Source organism: Capsicum annuum, chromosome 6 (assembly GCF_002878395.1).
Source record: "Capsicum annuum cultivar UCD-10X-F1 chromosome 6, UCD10Xv1.1, whole genome shotgun sequence".
Classification (NCBI taxonomy): Eukaryota; Viridiplantae; Streptophyta; class Magnoliopsida; order Solanales; family Solanaceae; genus Capsicum; species Capsicum annuum.
This window is the reverse complement of record NC_061116.1, coordinates 188515821-188533854: the sequence shown is the minus strand read 5'-3', so window position 1 is coordinate 188533854 and position 18034 is coordinate 188515821. Positions and strand designations below refer to the sequence as shown.

General features: G+C 35.7%; 1 protein-coding gene and 1 non-coding gene across 6 annotated transcripts; one reads left to right on the top strand and one right to left on the bottom strand.

Annotated features, from left to right (window-relative positions):
* Nucleotides 1–1248: 1248 nt before the first annotated feature.
* LOC107872846 lies at nt 1249–10440 on the bottom strand. Of its 5 annotated transcripts, none has more exons than XM_047413614.1 (6): nt 10332–10438; nt 9993–10124; nt 2673–2926; nt 2146–2233; nt 1766–1832; nt 1249–1606 (listed from the first exon to the last, which is right to left on the bottom strand). In XM_047413614.1, the coding sequence occupies exons 2-6, from the start codon at nt 10046–10048 to the stop codon at nt 1553–1555; spliced, it is 519 nt and encodes a 172-aa protein (XP_047269570.1). In that variant the 5' UTR covers nt 10049–10124; nt 10332–10438; the 3' UTR covers nt 1249–1552. The 5 variants fall into 5 exon arrangements, with proteins under 5 accessions (XP_047269570.1, XP_047269569.1, XP_047269571.1 ...); XM_047413613.1 differs by adding an exon at nt 8600–8781 and having other exon boundaries at nt 2673–2931; nt 9993–10400; XM_047413615.1 differs by adding an exon at nt 8600–8781 and having other exon boundaries at nt 9993–10399.
* A 64-nt stretch (nt 10441–10504) lies between these two features.
* TRNAR-CCU lies at nt 10505–10577 on the top strand. Its single transcript has one exon. It is a non-coding gene; the product is annotated as a tRNA-Arg (tRNA).
* Nucleotides 10578–18034: the final 7457 nt, after the last annotated feature.

Here is an 18034-nt window from a genome sequence, read left to right as displayed (position 1 = left end):
CACCAACTTTAGCTGTCAAATTATATAGTAAAATCAACCTAGATATTCAATCAACTTTCATTATATTGAATCTCATATACATAAACATTTAGCACTTTTAAATACTATAACACTTTATACATCCTTTCAACGATAAATTATAAGTAAATATTTATGTAATCTCTCTGAAATAGTATTTCATGATTTAACTCTTCACGATCCATTTTATGAGAAAGTTTAGCCTGAATTGGGGAACAAATATATGTCTTATATACATATTCATCCAGGGAAATAAAATTCAAAGTTCCCTTTTATTGATATCCACATGGATTTTATTTAAGAGAAGGGAATCTCTAATAAGTTATAAGTTATTGCTTGCATGTACATTCTCTCTTAACTTTTTTTTTTTTTTTCCTTTTATTAGAGAGCAAACAACATAAATCTCAATAGTTTGAAGTTTAATTATAGAAAATTTTTACATTTTGCATAATTACTGAAAATCTCCCGATGCATTTTTTTCGAGTTTGGATCTATCGAGATCCATAATATATCCAACAAAGATATATTTTTTTCTTTCGAAAAAATACATAATTAGCTTCCGGTATTTTTTAAAAAAGTTTTAGGTCTATCGAGATACATAATTAGCTCCTGATACACCCAATAAAGAAACATAATTAGTTGAAATTTTTGTAAGTATTTTGTAAAGGTGAAATTTTTATAAATATGGTAAGTTAAAGTGTATGTTGATGTTATTTTTTGTTTTATTAATTGCTTGGACAGTCTATACTCTCTCAAATTTCTCTGCAATTCCAGCTCATCATTTTTCCACTTGCATCCTTAGTTTTATCAGTAATGCATTTTGGATCATGAACTTGCATGTGTTTATATTATAGAAGCATGTGCTTAAAATTTTTATCTTTCCCTAAGAGCAAGAAAATGGACAGCATCTTCCTCACCCCCCACCCCTAACCCCAAAAGAAAAAGAAAAAAGGGAAAAAGACATTACTTGCTCTATCTCAATTTATATGGTACACCTTTTTTTGTAAGTTCATCCCAGATAGGATGCCATCTTTCTATAATAAGAAAGAGATTAACTTTGAAATGTTTTTTACGAAATGATTTACAACCACAAATCTGTCTAGATATTTGTTTTAGATCAATTTCAAATGTCTTTTTTTCTTTCAATAATTTTGTGCCAAGTCAAATGGTGCCACATAAATTGAGACACGGGGGAGTACACTTGAACTGAGAACTAGATATAAGAACTAATTAATGGGGTACAAGCACCTAAAATCAATTTATATTTATGAGTAGACAGTCGATTCTCTCCCCTTAAATGTATCTAATGACACTAGCCAAGACCCATTGTGTTTGAATTTTGGCCTGGCAAACATGTATAAATTACATTTTTCATGAGAACATGGTGTTTTGGTAACCAAAGTTTCATCTTCTCAACATACAAATCATGTGACTACACAATGTTGTTTGAATTTTTATTTTTTTTTGTCATGACTTCTGTAAGACTTGCAAAACGCAATGTCCAGTGGCTGAGAATGATGAATTATGTGGCTGCTTAATCATAAAGCCCCTCCTGTTCCCAAACATCAACAAGAAAGTCCACCATTTCCTAATAAATAAAATGCAGAACAGTTAGCAAACTAGGACAGCCGGGTATGTGTGGGATCCGGGAAAGTGCATGCAGCCTTACCCTGCAATTCTGCAAAAGGTTATTTCCATAGCTTGAACTACTGAAAGAAAACTATTTTAAGGTAATTTGATAACTTACCGATAGAGGGATTGGTTGAGGGAAAGGCTTATTGGTTCCCAGCAACGTTTCATAACTTGTATCTAAACTGCAATTTATGATGATAGAATAGACTTGTTAAAAATGTGTATGTTCAGTTAAGCAATACAGTATACTGCGCGATAGTTAAAAGCGGGTAACACCACATTATTAATTCAGAAACCAAATTGGTTCAGGATAGAATCAAAGGAATAAGACAATCCTTAGAAAACAGTTGCCAGTAAAAAACACCAAATCAAGAGACTCATAGAAACAATTCTATGGCCTGCAGGCCTCTTCCTTTTCTTTCTATCGTTAGTTAAATTTTTCCATTTTCTCAAAGAATCGCCATGCTTACACTTCCAAAAATGTGAGAAACTTGCCTTAATTTGGGTTCTCGGACTGAAGCACGCTTCTGTGGGGTTTTATTTCCACACCACTGTTGCCTCGTTTGATTCCAAAGAAGTAGACCTGTTCCGGGCAATGTTTAATTCAATTATAACATAAAGAAAATATAGAGAGGAGTATTAAACTGAGCTAAAATGAAAAGAACAACACATGATCATGCTTTCAAGCTTGTATATGCTCTCTCCAGTCTATGCCTCAAATTGTGCATGGGATTTCTCCTTTCCTAGAAAAACAAAAGTTAATCAAGATCCCTCCACCACCACCACCACCCCCAACCCCCTCTTTTTAAAATAAAAGAGATCACATGGAAAAATTCTGAAGATGTCGGAATGTTTGCAATAAAATCCCTAATACAAGTGCCTTTTTTTGGCCATCTATTCTTGCTTCTATATTTGCGTACAAATACTAAGCCCTGGCTGATTCCCATGCAGGTTTACTTGCTACTGATAAACAACTAGGATGATTCGCATCAAAATAAAAGGAGAGAAAAGCATTCACTTGCCATGATTTACAAATTCCGAAGTGCTGCTCGTGGTGCCAGAGTTACTGTGAGGATCAAGGGCCGGATTTGAAGTGCTAATTGATGAGATGCTTCTCTGGGAGGGAAATGTGCTATTCTCCATCTCGCACGCACTACTGCTCCAAAAGTCGTCTCTTAAACTAGTTTTCCTCAATCGTTTGCTCGGACCTTTCAGTCCTTTAGATGACTTATCCGCCGAAACATGAGGAGAACTCATACAGCATCCAAGACAACTACTGCTCTGTTGCAACCAGGTTTATAACCATTGAAATAGATTAGTGGAGAAAAAGTTTCAATAAGATTAGCCACCTAAATTAACATTCTAAGTGGAATTCATTTCAAAACTACCATGTGGTCAGACAAAGGTAAACTGTGTTAAAGCACGAGACATGGCCCATATACGGTTATGAAACTTCGAAAGGGCAATTGAACTGCCGTGGTGAGTCTATAAAGTATAAAGTAACTTTGTTAGAAATAGTTGATTCAGCTATAAATCCATGGAAAACCTAGTAAAGCTTTTTTCTTATTAGGGGTACCCCAATTTGAGAACTAGAAATATAAGCAACAAATGACCATGAAGAAACCATAGGTACCATTAGATCAAAGTTACCAATCAGAAGTGACGCACATTAAAATTCCGGAATCCATGCTTCCACATATAATCACAAACATTGAGAACTTTAAAATCCGGGCGCCAAAGTCAAAAGAGCTAGGGAGAACTGATAACTAAATTCATTTCCAAAGTTGGTAGTTAATAGCTTTTGAATATATATGTTGGAGCCCCACATCGGTGGGTTAAAGGGTCCTTGGTCTCCTTATATGGTCTTGGGCAATCCTCCCCTCCCGATCTAGCTTTTGAGGTTGAGTTAGGTCCAAGGTCCATTTATTTATCATGTTATTAGAGCCAGGCCCACCCAATTCATTGTTTCCGATGTTGGACACCCTATCTTATATTGTCCACGCTCCAGATGTCCAATCCTGGGTGTGCGGGGGTGTTGGAGCCCCACATTGGTGGGTCAAAGGGTCCTTGGTCTCTCTTTATATGGTCTTGGGCAATCCTCCCCTCATGAGCTATCTTTTGAGGTTGAGTTAGGCCCCAAGGTCTATTTCTTTATCAATATATCAATTGACAAATTCAAAAGCTAGACTCGGTCGGGAATGATGAGCAGTTGGTTGATTCTTTGCTATGGAGTGGTGCAAAATTTTTACTCAAGGTATGTCATAAAAGTTTAATGCTGAAAATGGTAGGAAATCCTGAAACTGTCCATGGAGGATAATCTGGAAAACTATTGCTCCCCCCTAGAGTTGCCTGCTTTACTTGGATTGCATTCCTTGCCTAGCTTCACGAATGTTTCAGACAGTTATGATCTATGTTTCTAGGAATTTTTGGGAGTCAACAAATCATGCCAGGAAGTGTCATCAAACAGGCATTAAACAGTTGGCACAATCAGTCATCAAATATGGGAAATAGTCTCTACTGGAATGCAGTACTCAGTTGCACGTTCTGAAACCCCTATAAAGTGGCTACCCCATAATAATGCAAGACTATATTGATGTGTAAAGAGATCAAGACGGGCCTCAAGACTAAATTGAATAAATCTTTACGGACCATTTGGCTTTAAGCTCCTTCAGAAGCCTGGACCTCTGTCCAGTTATTCAGCTTGCTTGTCAAGGTCTAAAGCATTCACGAGGTTACTTTTTTGATTACTATGCATCCAATATGTCATTTAGATCAATACATGATATCATAAAAGTGAAACTCTTTTTATGTAAAGTACAATAATACAAGGAGGTTGTCGGCGTTTTAAGGTAGAGGAGATCAGTGAGGCTATTCGCAAGATGTGAAGGGGTAGGGCGATGGGGCCCGACGAGATCGCAGTGGATTTTTGAAAGTTTTCTAGCGGGGCAGGGTTGAGGTGGCTGACCAACTTATTTAACAACATTTTCAAGTCCGCAGGGATGAGATGGAGCACGATGATTCCTTTATTTAAGAACAAGGGTGACATTCAGAGTTGCAACAACTACTGGGGTATTAAGTTGTTGAGTCACACGATGAAGATTTGGGAGAGGGTGGTGGAGCGGAGGTTGAGGAACATTGTGTCTATTTCGGAGAATCAATTTGGATTTATGCCTGGTCGCTCCACGACTGAGACAATTCACCTAGTGCGAAGACTAGTAGAGCAGTATAGAGACAGGAAGAGGGATCGGCACATGGTGTTTATTGACTTGGAAAAGGCGTATGACAAGGTCCCTAGGGAGGTTCTGTGGAGATGCTCGGAGGCGAGGGGGGTCCATGTGGCGTCCAGCAAAGTGATTAAGGACATGTATGAGGAGCAAAGACTCGAGTAAGGACGGTGGGAGAAGATTCTGAGCATTTTCTGGTCTTGACAGGATTGCACCAGGGATCAACTCTTAGTCCGTTTTTATTCGCCTTGGTGATGGATGTGCTGACGCAGAGTATACAAGGCGAGGTGCCTTGGTGTATGCTTTTTGCAGATGATGTAGTTTTGATTGATGAGTCGCGACAAGGTGTTAATGATAAGCTGGAGGTTTGCAGACAAACCCTGGAGTCTAAAGGTTTCCGGTTGAGTAGGACCAAGACGGAGTACTTGGAGTGCAAGTTTAGTAACTCGAGGCAAGAGGAGGAGGTGGTAGTGAAGTTGGATTCCAAGGCGGTTTGCAAGAGGGATAGTTTTAAGTATCTTGGATCCACGATTCAGGGGAATGGAGAGAGAGATGAGGATGTCTTCCACCGTATTGGGGCAGGTTGGATGAAATGGAGGCTCGCTTCGGGAATTTTATTATGCGATAAGAAGGTGCCCCCAAGCTGAAAGGCAAATTCTATAAAATCGCAGTCCGGTCGGCTATGTTATATGGAGTAGAGTGTTGGCCAGTTAAAAATTCTCATATCCAAAAGTTGAAGGTGGCGAAAATGAGAATATTGCGTTGGATATGTGGATTTATAAAGACTAACAGGGTTAGAAATGAGATTATTCTGGAGAAGGTGGGTGTGGTGTCGGTGGAGGATCAAATGAGAGAAGTGAGGTTGAGATGATTTGGTCATGTGATGAGGAGGGGTACGGATGCCCCGGTTCGTAGGTGTGAGAGGTTGGCGTTGGATGGTTTCAAGCGGGATAGGGGTAGACCGAAGAAATACCGGAGGGAAGTGATTAGACATGACATAGAGCAGTTACAGCTGACTGAGGACATGACTCTAGATAGGAAGGTATGGAGGAAAAACATTAGGATAGAGGGTTAACGTGTGTGGGTGAGTCGTAGTCAGTAGTTAGGAGGGCTTTAGTGTCCTTTGTTTGGCAATGTCCAATATTTTTGTGGATGCCGTGCCTATGTTATTTTATCATGTCCCATGCTCTTTTTTTGTTGTTGTTGTTGTATACTGTCCTTTGTATTGAGTCGGGGGTCTATCGGAAACAGCCTCTCTACTTCTTTAGAGGTAGCGGTATGGACTGCGTACATTCTACCCTCCCCAGACCCCCCCACGATGTGGGAATATACTGGGTTTGTTGTTGTTGTTGTACAATAATACAAGGAGGATGACAGGAATAAAGTTGTGGATAGAGATGTAACACAAATTTTTATGTTTCCCCAATCTTCCAAATTTCTGTATTTTCACTTTTGCAAACTTTTTACATCTTTAAGGCTCTTAAAAAGTTGATAACATCAAGTATATGATATCTCCAATGATATTATAAATAGTGATAAATAATATACTAGGATAAGCTTAAATATTTTTTTTTCACATATTGCGCATAGAAAGAGATATCTGGAGCACAAATATAAAGGAATGAGATGGCATGCCACAACATATGTCAGTTCCAGCAGGTTATTTTGCAGCTAATAAAGGTTCATACTTGATCCCTTATGAAATGACATCTTCAAGGAGGAGTAAAAAGCTGATTTTATAGGTTATATCATCTCTAAAAGTATTCTAACCAAATTTTGATGTTAACTTGTTCATGTTTTAATTAATCCTTGGTATCTTTCACCCTGACACTGATAGTCTGGATGATACTTCACAATTCTGTGTTCTCAAGTACTTGTAACTTTTATGTTTTTTTGATAAAGATTATCAAGTACTTATAATTAAGGGAGTGGATTAGTTCATCCCCTAAAACATGTCTATTGTGGTTCCAACTACTAGCTAAATGGATTTTAAACTAGCGTTCACTGGAAGTTTTTGTTTGTTTAATTAAAAGGTAAAACATCGAGAGATTCATTAGAAGAACACCTCCTTTCTCCAATCCCCAACAACAACAACATACCCAGTATATTCCCACCAAGTGGGGTCCGGAAGGGTAAGTGTACGCAATTCACACCACCACCTTAGAGGGGAGATAGAGTGGTTGTTTCCGATAGACCCCTGGCTTAAGATAAAACAACTAAGTGGAGTCTTGGGGGTAAGTGTACGCAGTCCATACAGTACCTTAGAGGTGAAATAGAGAAGTTGTTTCCAATAGACCCCCAACTCAAGATAAAACAGTCATGAAAAGAAATAGTAAAGGGCAAGAAACAATAGGAATTACCACACCCAATAATAACATAAAAAAGATCACCAAGTAATACGACAAATGATAACACTCTCTGGAATAATACTAGTAGTATAGCTACAAGCACGGATAACAAAACAGACCTCCAACCTACTAACAATCACATACCCTTCCTACTATCCTTCTACGCTAATCCACCTCCTCCACATCTTCCTATCTAGAGTCATGTCCTCAGTAACTTACTGATGCTGCTCCATGCCGTGTCTAAATGCCTCCCTTCAATATTTCTTTGGTCTACCTCTACCTCACCAGAATCCATCCGTAGCCAACCTCTCACACCTCCACACTCCACACTGGGGCATCCGTGCCCCTCCTCATCACATGTCCAAATCATCTCAACCGCACTTTCCGCATTTTGATTTCCACCGACGCCATTCCCACCTTATGTCGAATAACCTCATTTCTAATCTTATTTTTCCTAGTACACCCACACATTCACCGCAACATTCTCATCTCTGCCCCCTTCATCTTTTAGATGTGAGATTTCTTGATTGGCCAACATTCCGCCCCATACAACATAGTTGGTCTAACCAACCACTCTGTATAACTTGCCTTTGAGTCTAGGAGGAACCTTCTTGACTCACAAGATTTTGAAAGCGAGCCTCTATTTCATCCACCCTACCCCAATCCGGTGAGTGACATCCTTGTCAATCCCTCCATTCCCCTGAATCATAGAGCCAAGATACTTGAAACTATCTCTATTCCGGATGACATGAGTATCAAGCTTTACAACCACATCAGCCTCATGCGACACCTCGTTGAACTTACACTCTAAATATTCCGTCTTGGACCTACTCAACCTAAACCCTTTTAGACTTTACGGTTTGCTTCCAAACCTCCAACTTAGCATTAACTCCACCACGGTCTCGTCAATCAAGACTAAAAGTATCGGTATTATTATGAATCTCAATATCCAAATGACTTACAAGTGATCATCCAAATGAGTCATCTTTGCATGAAAAGAAAAAAACATGTTGCCACCAAATCAATGGCTTCAAGAGAATTACTAAGTGTAACCTAGTTATGGACTGCATCAGACAATTTCTTATCAAGGAACCAGTATTAATAGACCTGTTACTTAAACAGATTGAACTCGAGATGATGTTAAGGCATTATGCAGCATAATCCCATTAACAGTACTTCGACTGGTTAAGGCAACGTGTTAATAAAAATAATTGCTCTAGAGCCATTGGCAACCTAATTTATCTTAGCTACAGAAAAAGACTTAGATAGCATCTTAAAGCTAAAACAAGAAAAGCATCCTCAAATTTATACAGATTTAGAAAATAAATCCTCAATCTATTCTGCACCAAATAAGACTGGACAAAAGTAACCTCTTACATTACAAAGGGATCTGCATTTTTTCTTCAACTTCTCCATCATCATATCAATAAGGGCTCTAAGATATTCTCCAAAATACACCAAAACTGAACAAAAAGTCTTCCTTTCAAAATACTCATTCATTTCAATCCATAAACAACACCTATCACACATGGCTGGACGAAAAACTTTTCATACTGTAGCTGAACAAGAGATGTTTTCTCGTGAGTAGTTAAACAAGAAAAGTACATGAGGAATGTGACGTTCAAGCAAGAAACTCTTCAACATATCAGGCAAAGCATGAAAATAAATAAATAGATAAAGGAACCAGCACATTCCTGCTTTATGCACCATTATTACTTGCTTAGCCTGTAAGCAAGTACCGAGATTCCAAACCACCAATACAAAAACTGCTGAAAGTGCATAGCTTTCCCAGTAAACTAAGAAAAGCATTCTGAAAGTGTTAGTTTTAAATTTAATAGTAACTCCACTCCTTGTCTCTTTTTCTTTTAATTTTAATAATAACAAAACTTGCCTTTTTCTTTCCTAAAAATACAAATCACCTACGCCCAGAGACCGTCTCTGGAATTTTAACTCAATGAGAAAAAGGTATATCCTCTACCACCTTATAACCATGGATACAATCTTAGCATAATATATACATGCACTTTCACACACAAAACACATATGTATTTTACTACATCCACCCCTGCTTCACCCTGGAAACATAAATACAATAACAATATGCCTGCTTCACCCTGGAAACATAAATACAATAACAATTATGCCTCATTTCCAAACTCAAGTTGAGTCGGACTAGCTCCATTTAAGCCTATCTCAGGCCAATATTATACAAGAAAAAAAATACAATCGTAACAATATAGCCCATGTAATCCCACAAAGTGAGAAAGTGAGTTTTGGGAAGGGTAGAGTGTACGTAAATCTTACTCCCAGGGGCAGAGCCAGCCTTTGGCATGGGGGTTCACCTTCGGCGGATAGTTATACTAGTTATACATGACTAAAATTATTTTTTATATATAGATAATATATTCGAACCCCCTTCGATTAGTTTTTCTTCAAACTTTAAACCCCTTTGGTGAAAATCTTGGCTCTGCCTCTGCCCCTACCTCGGAGGTAGAGATATTGTTTCTAATAGACACTTGGCTTAAGAAAAACAGTCCAAAGCAGTCCTCAAAAAAAAGTAGCGGAAGTACAAGAAACAACATATCATAACAAAAATAGCATAACTGAAACTACAGCAAAACAATACAATAATCGAGGTACAAGAAACAACAGACCTACATGAATACTATGACTCCTAACAACAATTACGCCTCAATACCAAACTCAAGTTTTATCCGGTTAAATTTTAGTAGTTAAGAAACAGATACAGGGGAAGAATCAAGTTACTCACCCCATGCAAGACAAGATGCGAGATATCCAAGTGGCAATTGATGTACAAAGTTGCATTTACAAGCAATAATCCAGAAAATTAAACAAATGGGTTTTCTTCAAAGCACAAATTTCAAGAAAACACATCCCCCACCTGCAGTAAAAGCACAAAATAAGTGCAAAAATCAAAACTTTACTCAGAATATCTATCTACCAATCAAAAACTGACAGAACCCATCATATTAATAGTGCAGAAAAGCAACAAAAAGTAGTCTTTTTGTGATTTTCTTGAATTTGTCAGTTCTTGATCTTTGGGTTAGTTAATAATAAGTGCTTAAAATGGAAAGAAAAGAGAAAATTCCAGGTGGGTTTCTCCTTCTCTCTCTTTTTGTTTTTGCTGTTGTTAGGTAGATTTGGAGATATGAGTCAAAAATGGAAAGGGCAAAGCAGTAGTGCTGAGCTGCCTGGTGTGGGCAATGGTGTCTCTGGAATTACTTTGATTGTTTATTTGAATGGGAAGAAGCCGAATGTAGAGCGCCTGTAGCTCAGTGGATAGAGCGTCTGTTTCCTAAGCAGAAAGTCGTAGGTTCGACCCCTACCTGGCGCGTTTTTATGGTAATTTTTTTTATTTTTTTTTTTACTCTTCTGCTTGGCCACTTTTTTGAAACTATTTTGACTTACAGGCACCTAAAATAAGTCAATGCAAAGAGGCTCGAAATCATATCCAACGAGACATGATATAATATCATCACTCTACCCGAAAACAAGCTTAGCCAGATTACGTTGGAAAATGATGTTATTGGATTATGGATGCATATGTTTTCTGTACTTATACTATAGTTAGTTTTTATTTGTCTGCGCATAATTTTTTTTTTTAAATCTCAGGTCATTAGTTTAGTTAAAATTGAAGTACTTTGGTTCGAATTGATTAATCATTAAGACATTGAATAGTCTTTACAATATCAAGTGATATTTTGTGATAAAATTTATCACTACTTTGTCTATAACTATCAATTGTCACCACTAACCACCTCTATCATCACAACCATCATCATTATTGTATGCCACAAATCAGCAGCCACATTTACCATAACAAGCAACTATCACTAACGCTAACCACTACTGTCAGTTGCTACCGCACTTATCATCTCTATGATTATAATTATATATATTGTCACTTTAGTTGTCGCCACATCCACCATCATTACCAACCACTATTTTCACTGTTGTCAATCCCTACTACCAACCATCTTTACCATCATGGCTAGCATTGCCTCCCATCATCACTAACATGTCATCAATTACTCAACATCAACATGGTCAACCACTGGCATAAATCAACTCACTATCATAATCATCACTATCAATTGTTATCATTATGTCTATTGTTATAACACTAATTACCTCTACTATCACAACTATTATCACTACCGATATTGATCACTAGCACCAAAAATTATCATCACCACTCAAACTCTCCATCATAAATTAAAAAAAGTAGTGTGATGCACTGAAAATTCCGTAATACACGGGCTCGAAAAAAGATCAAATCATAAGTCTAGTATATGCAACCTCACTTTATATTTATGCAATGAATTGCTTTCATGTCTTAAACCTGTGACCTTTTAGTCACATGACAACAACTTTATATTATGTCAAGGCTCCCCTTCACAATCATTATATAACTTTCTTTTTTTTCTAAATGGAAATTGACTTTTTTCTGTTTTTCTTTTCAACCCTTACTTTTGCCTCGACTTCACCAACAAACGTGTCCTATTTTTATTTTTTTTAATTGAACTTGCCCGAAAGCAAGAAAATTTGGTGTGAGAATCTTCTAAATTTAGAAAATAATAGCATCTTGCATATGCATAGAAAGGGCCCATGCCGTGCAAGAAAATCTCAAAATTTGAAACGTCAATCTCCCTTAATTAACTCCACAAAATACCTAAGATATTTCATTAACGATTAATTAGACCCCAAAAGAATGCATTTATTAGAGGCATCTTACTATTTCTTGCTGCAACATATTCCTGGTTGTAAGGAAAAATCTTCTGAATCACTACATGGATTAAAAAATAATCCACTGAAGATCTTTCAATACTACAACAAGTATTTTCATTTCTTGATCTTATCGATCTATCCCCTTCGGATTTATGAGGTATCTCCTATTTCGCTGTTCTTTCTTTCATTTTCCCAATTTCTCGGGTAAGCTTCATGTCGGTCAGACTAAGGTAAAAGGAGTTCATATATCAAATTACAATATTATGTTAATATATACGTGTATGTGAATATCAATTCCATTTATGAATGACATAGTTAATTGATTATCTGGTCATCTTTCTTAGTTCGACCTAATAATAGTATATTATAATTTATCTTTCTAGCTTAATATATTAAATAGCATTTTCATTTTACTAAATTTGTATTTTTAAACATTTAATTAATATTTACTTGAGTTATATATTTATTATGCTTACAAATAAATAAATTTTATGCATATTTAACTGCAAATTTCACTCTTATAATATAGTTATTTGAGGCACTTTAAAAAAATAGTCTATGTTTCGGCAAATGGAAGTGTTCCCTAGCCTAACTTTCAAAATTACAATCTATAGCCCTTTTTTCACTTTTTTTTCCTTTAATTTTTTTTTTACTCTCTCTCTTATCTTAAGCCTTTACTTTTCCCCCCCTTTTTTTCTCTTTCTCAATTTTTTGTTGTATTCCATATTTTGTATTTTTTAAAATTTTCAAAAAACATGATTACGTCGAGTATAAGTCATGGATAATGACAAAAACATAATAACCAATCATTATATTTGTATTCACCATCATTTTTATTTTTTCCTTCTTTTTTTTTTCCTTTTCCTTTTTTTTCGTTTCTTTCTTTTCATTTTTTTTTTCTCTTGCTTCTATTTCTCTTTCTTCTTCTTCTTCTTTTTTTTTTTCTCATTCTTTTTTGTTCTATTTTATATTATTTGTATTTTCAAAAATATGACTACGTCGAGTACAAGCGATGAACGATAACAAAGATGCCACAATCGCTTATGGTATTTGTATTCGCACCATCATTTATATTTTAATATTTATTGATAGAATAATATTTTTATTTGTATTTTATCATTTACGCTTATATTTATATTTGTAGTTTATAGTTCCCATTTGTATTTTTATTTTATAATTCACACTTGTATTGTATTTTATAGTTCGCACCACCATTTACATTTTATACGATTCACTCTTGTTTTTCAAAGAACTATTTTATATTTGTTTTTTATTACTAACAACATATTCTATTTATATTTCGTGGTTTCATTTTGTTTGTGTTTGTATTCTATTTTTGTACGTAGATGCACTTATATTTTTAAAGAACTATTTTGTGTTTGTATTTTTAAGTTGACCGCATGTTATATTTGTATTTGTAATTTTATTTTTTGTATTTAAATTTGTAGTTGACAATATCATTTGAATTTTTAAACAATTGAAAAAGAATTATTATTTTTCTTCTTACGAATGCTTGTCTGTATATTTATTGATACGAATAATATTTTATTTATACAAATTGAATAATACAAATAGTAAATTGTACAAATACAAATGTTAAATTATACAAACAAATGTTACATTTGTATCAAACGGCACGTGTTTGTAAAACTTGAACCATACACATACAAATGATAGTTGTTTATATTAAAATACAAATAGTAAGCTGACATACAAATACTAACGATATATTTGCATTGAATAACACTGCATATTTATATTTTAGACTCAAGCAAATGCAATTAATTCATACACTTATTTGTGTACAAATACACATGAAATTATACATATTCATGGCTAAACTATTCAAATAGAAATAATAAAATTATTTTAAAAATATATAGAATGATACAAATAAACGTAAGATATAAAAAAATAAAATACAACAACAATAATAAAAACAAAAGAAATACAAAAGAAAAAAGAAAAAAAATTAAAATACGAAAAAAAATTGCAAAGTAAAATGAAAAAAAAGGGGGAAAAATGAAAAACGGGGAAAAAAATAAAAAATGAGAAACAATGAAAAGGAAAAAAGGAAAAATGGAAAAGATAAGGGAAAAAATGAAAAAGAAAAAAGAAAAATAGAAGGAAAAAATTGGAAAAGAAAGAAAAAGAGATAAAAAGGAAAAAATAAAACATACAGAGTATAGATTATATTTGATTTATAATTAATTAAAATTTAAATTAAATATAATAATTAAATAGGTATATTTATTAAGTCATGTAGTTATTTATAGCCTCGACCCAAATAAAAACCTTATAAATAAGGAAAAATACTATGCATCAAATTTCAAAGGGAAAAGGGTTAAAAATACTCCTCTACTTTGATTAGTTAGTTATATTCGCACCTAATCAAACTATAGGGTCAAATACATCCCTACTGTTAATAAAGTTTTCAAACAAACACCTCATTTTAATATTTTTTCACCTTGGAAGTTAAGAGTCATGTGGCGTTACATTTTGGGTGAGGTGGATGTCATGTGACGTGTCACCTCAGCATAACCTTTTTTTCATCAATTTTTATCAATGTATTTAATTTATTTAATTTAATTATTTTTTAAAAAATTAAAATATGAAATAAATTATTTTCAAAACTACAACTCTAAAATTATAATCATGAGTTTATGCTTCTGCTCCAATTTGAAATCATCCGTTCTCACATGGATTGATCCGGTTAAGGCATCTACCATCTATCTAAGGATTAAAGTCTTTAGATTTGTGTAAACCATTCCTTTTCCCAACAAACACTTTTCTATTCGAACAAGCGATATTCTTGGGCTCATTTTTCAAGTTTGCAACCAAGAAAAGTCATTAAAATGAAGCAGGGTTTATGCAACATCGGTTAAACATGGGATCCTACCAGATTCACAACCCCAATTCAGCTATTCACATCAAGACTCCCATAACCCTAGTTATGAAAGCTTAGCCACACATTTCCACCAAAGGAAGAGAAGAAGACGTTGTGTTATTCATGAATCAATTCAAAATTTACTTACAAAAATCACAATTGTTCCTCCTCAATCGTCAATAGAAACTATAATAATCAGATCTTAATCCCCCAATTCTAGAATTGAATCATAAAGCAAAATTATGTAGCAATGTGTTTCAAGTCTTGGAAACCCTAATCAAAGATAAGAGAGATGGATAAAAGATAAAGATAATCCACAATAAAGCCTAAAAGTGGGTATTTATATGTTCCCCAGGTAAAAAGAATTTAAAATTCAAATACTAAAAAATCGCGTCAAAAGTGACGGCTAATGTGGTTATCCGTCGCAAGTCTGACGGTCCACCACTTGGACCATCGTTGCTGATACTGGAGGGTAACATTCTGGATAAGATTGACGGCCAAAGTGGTTGTCCGTCGCAAGGTTGACGGTCCACCATCTGGATCGTCGCTGACGATCCTTGGGAGTCAGGTTTTGGGTAGTCCTAACGGTCAAAGTGGTGATCCGTCGCAATTTCGATGGTCCACCATATTAATCGTCACTGAGCATTTTAGGATGCCTGTTGTTGTTTAGTTGTGGCAGTCCTAGTGGTTGTTCGTCGCAAAACTGACGGTCCACCACCTGGACCGTCGCTGTGTCTTCTGAAAGTATGAGTTCTGTTTAGACTTGACGGTTGAGTTGGTGGTCTGTTGCAGAGTTAACGGTCCACCATTTTAACCGTCAGAAGTATATTTCAACTATTTTTCTAAGTCTTTTCTTTCAATCATCTCCTTACCCTGAAACACTCAAATCAAGCATTAAATGCAACCTTTGTTGCTTCAAAACATGTAATTTCCCCAAGAAAAAGATGAAAAATATTTCATCAAAACTCAAAACATCATCCTTCCACCCTCGGAGTCCAAGAATCTCTTTTGAAATTTCAAGTAGTGAATTTATGATTTCCATGGTTGTCATTAGAGTGTATTCATGATTTTTGTTTGGATTTGGTTCCTAATTCATGTTTTATTACATGTTTCATGAGGAATTGACTGTCATGTGTGTAAATCCATGTTAAACTATTGAATTGTGAAATTTGGGATTTAATCATGATGCTCACTTGTTGTTCAAAGTTATGTGCATTTGTTATACTCACCAGGTGCTTGATAAATTGCTAATGTGAACTAGTAAGAGAAAAAAATCATGTCAAGTTAGCTTATGTGCAAGTGTATTATGCAAGAGTTTGTTAAAATGCCCCAAACGAATGAATGATGATCAAGTACTTAGTTTACATGTTTCAAGTTTGTGCCATGTCTCCTAATTTATGCTTTCGATTCCTGGGGTACTCGTACCTGACAATTTAACTGTTTACTTAGAGCCTTGATCAGTCATAAGACAATATCAGTCACGTATAATCACTAGTACTCACAATCAGTTATAACACTCAGGAAAAACTCAATAGATTCAGTATTCAGTTCAAATCTCAGTAAACTCAGTTAGCTAACAAGAATTCAGTAGATTCCGTCAGTCTACGGAACTCAGTGAACTCAGTTCAGTTCAGTTAAACAGTATAATCAGTAATAGTCCAGTCCAGCCTAATACAATTTAGAAATCAGTCTAGTGTCTATTCAGTTGAGAGTGGGACTTAGCACCGATTGAATCCAAGGATAGAGACTGACCTGCCAGTAGAGGGTGTGATCCTTCGGAGTAAACCATGTGTTCAAGAACTACGTAGCCATCGTAGGTTGAGACATCAAACCTACCAGATGAGGGTTGATGATGTGTTTTAAATGTCAGTTGAGGGTTCCATCGTTCTTGTTAGAGTACCTGCCAGATGAGGGTACCTTTTTAGTGTCTTTACCCGTGGCACGGTACTGACACCCTTCCAACTGGGGCTACAAGTTGGACCCCAAATCTATTCAGAAAATAAGAATGTCGGTTAGATGATTACCTCCCACAGTTTCAGTTTCAGATTCAGTCTCACTATGGAACTCAGTGTAGTTTCACAAAATCAGGACTATCAGATACAGTCAAACAGACATTAGTAATATAATACCAGTAAAATCAGACCTCAGTTAAATCAGTATTCAGATCCAGTATTTAGTACTATCATGTATTCAGATTTCAGTTTACGTACTTATGCATGTACCAACATTCAGTTATACTCATGTTATTCAGTTGTTATTATTCATACATATGAACCCATGCATATCAGCCTACCTCACTAAGCATACCAGTACATTCAAAGTACTTGCACATATTTTTTGTGTTATGATTCTTATATTATAGGTTCAGACGCACGAACTCCCGAGCACCCTTAGCAGATTAGATTTTCAGCAATCAGAGTTAATGGTGAGTCCTCATAGTTCGAGGACATGGTTTATTTCAGTTTTTAGTATCAGTATCACTAATCAGATTTAGTTGGGGACTTATCCCATCAACTCCACTGTTCAGACAGTTTAGAGGCTTTTCAAACTATAGTATTTTCAGACAGTTATTCAGATTTCAGTTTTTCATTTATGTTTTGGTACCTTGATACCATACTCAGATTTATCATTCAGATTTGAACCTTATGGCAGTTTTTTGCATTTATCACAGTTATATTATGATTACAACATTACTATTATTCAGTGCTCACAGCAAGTACCAGTCATGGGTTAGCTAGTGGTCCTTCAGGATTATTAGTACCGTGTAGCGTTCGGGGTATAGACTCGGGGTGTTACAAACTTGGTATCAGAGCCTAAGGTTAAATAGAGTCCTAGAAAGTCTGGAAGTCACATCTAGTAGAGTCTTATGCATCGATGTGAAGCGCTCCACACTTATGGACAGAGACTGTGAGATATTTTAGGAATAGTTTTTCTTCTTTCAGTATTCATATCGTGTAAGTGAGCATGACCTCCAGTTACACTCTCTATCTAATTCAAGTTCTCTTCCATTTACAAATCATGCCTCCCAAAAGTACTAAGATAAGAAGGATGGTAGACCACCCAGAACCCAGCCCGTCCAGCCAGACCCTCTGGACGAACATGTCTCTCACGCTGAGTTCAACACAGCCTTTACCATCCTAGCCCATGCTGTGGCAGCCTAGAATGAGCACTCAGCT